Source organism: Etheostoma spectabile, chromosome 7 (assembly GCF_008692095.1).
Source record: "Etheostoma spectabile isolate EspeVRDwgs_2016 chromosome 7, UIUC_Espe_1.0, whole genome shotgun sequence".
Lineage (NCBI taxonomy): Eukaryota > Metazoa > Chordata > Actinopteri > Perciformes > Percidae > Etheostoma > Etheostoma spectabile.
In genome coordinates, this window is record NC_045739.1 from 19,035,157 (window position 1) to 19,037,749 (window position 2,593).

At 39.9% G+C, this 2,593-nt stretch overlaps 2 protein-coding genes across 2 annotated transcripts in view; one reads left to right on the top strand and one right to left on the bottom strand.

Annotated features, from left to right (window-relative positions):
• The window catches only part of e2f1 (E2F transcription factor 1), a 408,003-nt gene that overhangs the window by 109,027 nt on the left and 296,383 nt on the right, over positions 1-2,593 (bottom strand). The window lies entirely within an intron of this gene.
• prex1 (phosphatidylinositol-3,4,5-trisphosphate-dependent Rac exchange factor 1) overlaps positions 1-2,593 on the top strand; it is an 86,293-nt gene that overhangs the window by 79,590 nt on the left and 4,110 nt on the right. Inside the window, exons 34-36 of the mRNA XM_032520857.1 lie at positions 747-890; positions 1,908-2,022; positions 2,280-2,346. Of these exons, the coding sequence (XP_032376748.1) occupies positions 747-890; positions 1,908-2,022; positions 2,280-2,346 (326 nt within the window). The remainder of the gene's footprint in view (positions 1-746; positions 891-1,907; positions 2,023-2,279; positions 2,347-2,593) is intronic.

A 2,593-nucleotide genomic window follows, 5' to 3' on the forward strand; every position in this document is an offset into this window, starting at 1 on the left:
CATTTATCCGGCACGATAGTGTGGACACCTCTGTTTAGGGTTTCACTAACTGTAAAAGATTTTTAGTTTGTTGCTTTTAAAGAAACTCATCCAACCTGAGTATTTGCCAGCTGCTGCTATTTAAACATTAAAAGCATACAGACATTACAGTATGTGTCTTGCAGATTTTCACAAAATACCCTACACAAATAATAACCATAGTTCTATTGCAATTGCACTCTGGGTCAGTGTCAAAGCAAAATTAAGGCGATGCTGGAGACACAGTGAGTTTTCCAAATTCAGTTCTGACTGGATGGAGTTTCTGACATGACTGCTGTGATTGTGGTTTTATGAAATCCTGCTTGGTAAAAATACAAAATATTTGAAGTGATTGACGATCCTCACTAAGGCAGAAGCATGTCTGTGCTGTTTTTAAAGTCATTGGGAAACCTGAACATCTGACCCTGGCAAATATAAGCATTAAGACATCAATAGTGACAGAGCACAATGCACAGGTGTCTTCCTGTTCACTGTAAAACTTCACTATTACAGACTCTATTATTAATGCTGACTTTTGTAAATGTGAAATGAACTGTTTTAGTTAATTCTCTTTGACGTCTAACAAAACATCCAAGGGTACTTAAAGGTCACTAACTTCATAGCCCATTTTCATTCTCACATTTTTATTTGTTGAGCGGCTCAGACAACCAAAATAATAATACTGCAGTCTTGTTAACATGTCTCCTGCCTGTGTCTCTGTATTGCAGACACGCCAGTGTGTTATCAGGTGGAGGGAAGCCGCCAGGCCTTGAGGGTCACCCTGTACCTGGACAGCTGTCACTTTAGTGAGCTGCCCAGTCGGCTACAAAATGGAGGCAGCCTCAAGCTCCACACCGTCCTCTTCACCAGGGGTAAGACTGGGCAGACAGGGACAGAGGAACTGGAGAAACTGATAAAAACTGCAAGTCCAGGGTCTAGATAAAGAAGTACATACATGAGTACCAAGGCAATAGTTTTATACATAACTTCATTTAAAGCAAGAACTTACCCTAAAATTATGACAGTTTAAAAACAAAACAAGAGTCTGACCAAGCTATCTTTTCTAACTGTTGATGATTTATGGTCATAACACTGTTAGGGTCAATGGAGCCAACTTCAGGGAGGGTTGTTTTAAACAGAAGACTTTATACCGTTCCATTTATAGTGTATAGAAAGGATTTAGTTTAAAACAATTGTAATGCAATCCTGAAAGCTTTACCTGATTTTATTAAGTTAGGTTGAAGCCTTTTTTATTGGCCATTTAAGACACTTCACCTTTGCATTCTCCTTTGCTGCCATGCACCTTCTTCTTCTTCATTAGCCTCAGCCGGCCTAGTATGAATGGATAGCATTACGCATCATGCCTGTATGCCAAATAGCCTTTTATTTTCCATAGACAAGTGCCAGTTGGAACACCAACCCAATGCAAGAAATCATATTGTTCTCATGAACTTCAACTGGAAGTGCTGCATTACAGCTTCAAAGCCATTCAGCAGTGTGGATATATGGATAAACATCGCCACCTACTGGAAAATAGTCATTGCTGCAGGTTGGGGGGGAGTGGGGGAGGGGGAGTATTGCAGATGCTGAAGTCTGTAAGTGTGTGGCTCTATCTGTGAGAAAGTCCTCAAAAGTAATGAGATTTTGGGCAATCCTCAGTTTTTCAAAATATTATTTTAGAGTTGAGGTTTATATTAGATGTAAGGCCTGTTGGATCAGATGGATTTGGTGTTAAGGGTTAGCATTAAAATGATGTTCGTGTTGGCATAAACAATGAGGTTTGAAAATGTGAGGTGACAGTTTTAAAATTTGAGGGCATGAACGTATGTGATGATATAAAAGTGTGGCCATATGTTTGGATCTAAATACCTACTGCCTGTTTAATCCAGCACTGGAGCGTCCAGAGGGAGTATCCCAGCAGGACTACGCAGCCATGGAGGATTTCCAGCAGCGCACCAATGCTGTCTCACTAGAGAAGGTCAAGGCCTACTACCGCAGACTCAGGTATGCTATGCTACACGGCCATCCAGTGGTGTTTTCTAATATGTGCATGTCAATTACCAGGACATGACTCATACAACACTAATGAATTATGAAATGTGTACTGTAGCAAATGCATGAAGTGAAGTACTCTCAATGCTAGATGACTCAGCACTCACACAGAGGGAGTCTGAGGTGAAAAATCTGTAGATTTTCCAAACAAAGGTAGAGAGGTTTTAAAACTAAAATTGATATAATATATTTTTTTTTATTCTCAACAGGGCTTTCTATTTGGAGAAGTCTAATCTCCCTACAGACTCAAACACCACAGCAATGAAGATAGACCAGGTAAATATACACTTATTCTGGTTGTTTCCCTTGTATTGCTGATACTGTCTACATTACAGTCTATGTGCTCTTTTATCACGTAACGTGTATCCTGTTTTTGTAACATAAGTCAATTTTTTTTATATAATGTTGTGACTGAATATAAATGCAAGCACAGATACTGGGCCTTGAAGTTAGAGACCTTCAACCAAGCATTTCGAAAGTAAGATGAACCTGTGTGGTGTTCCCTCCATTGGAACCCCCCCCC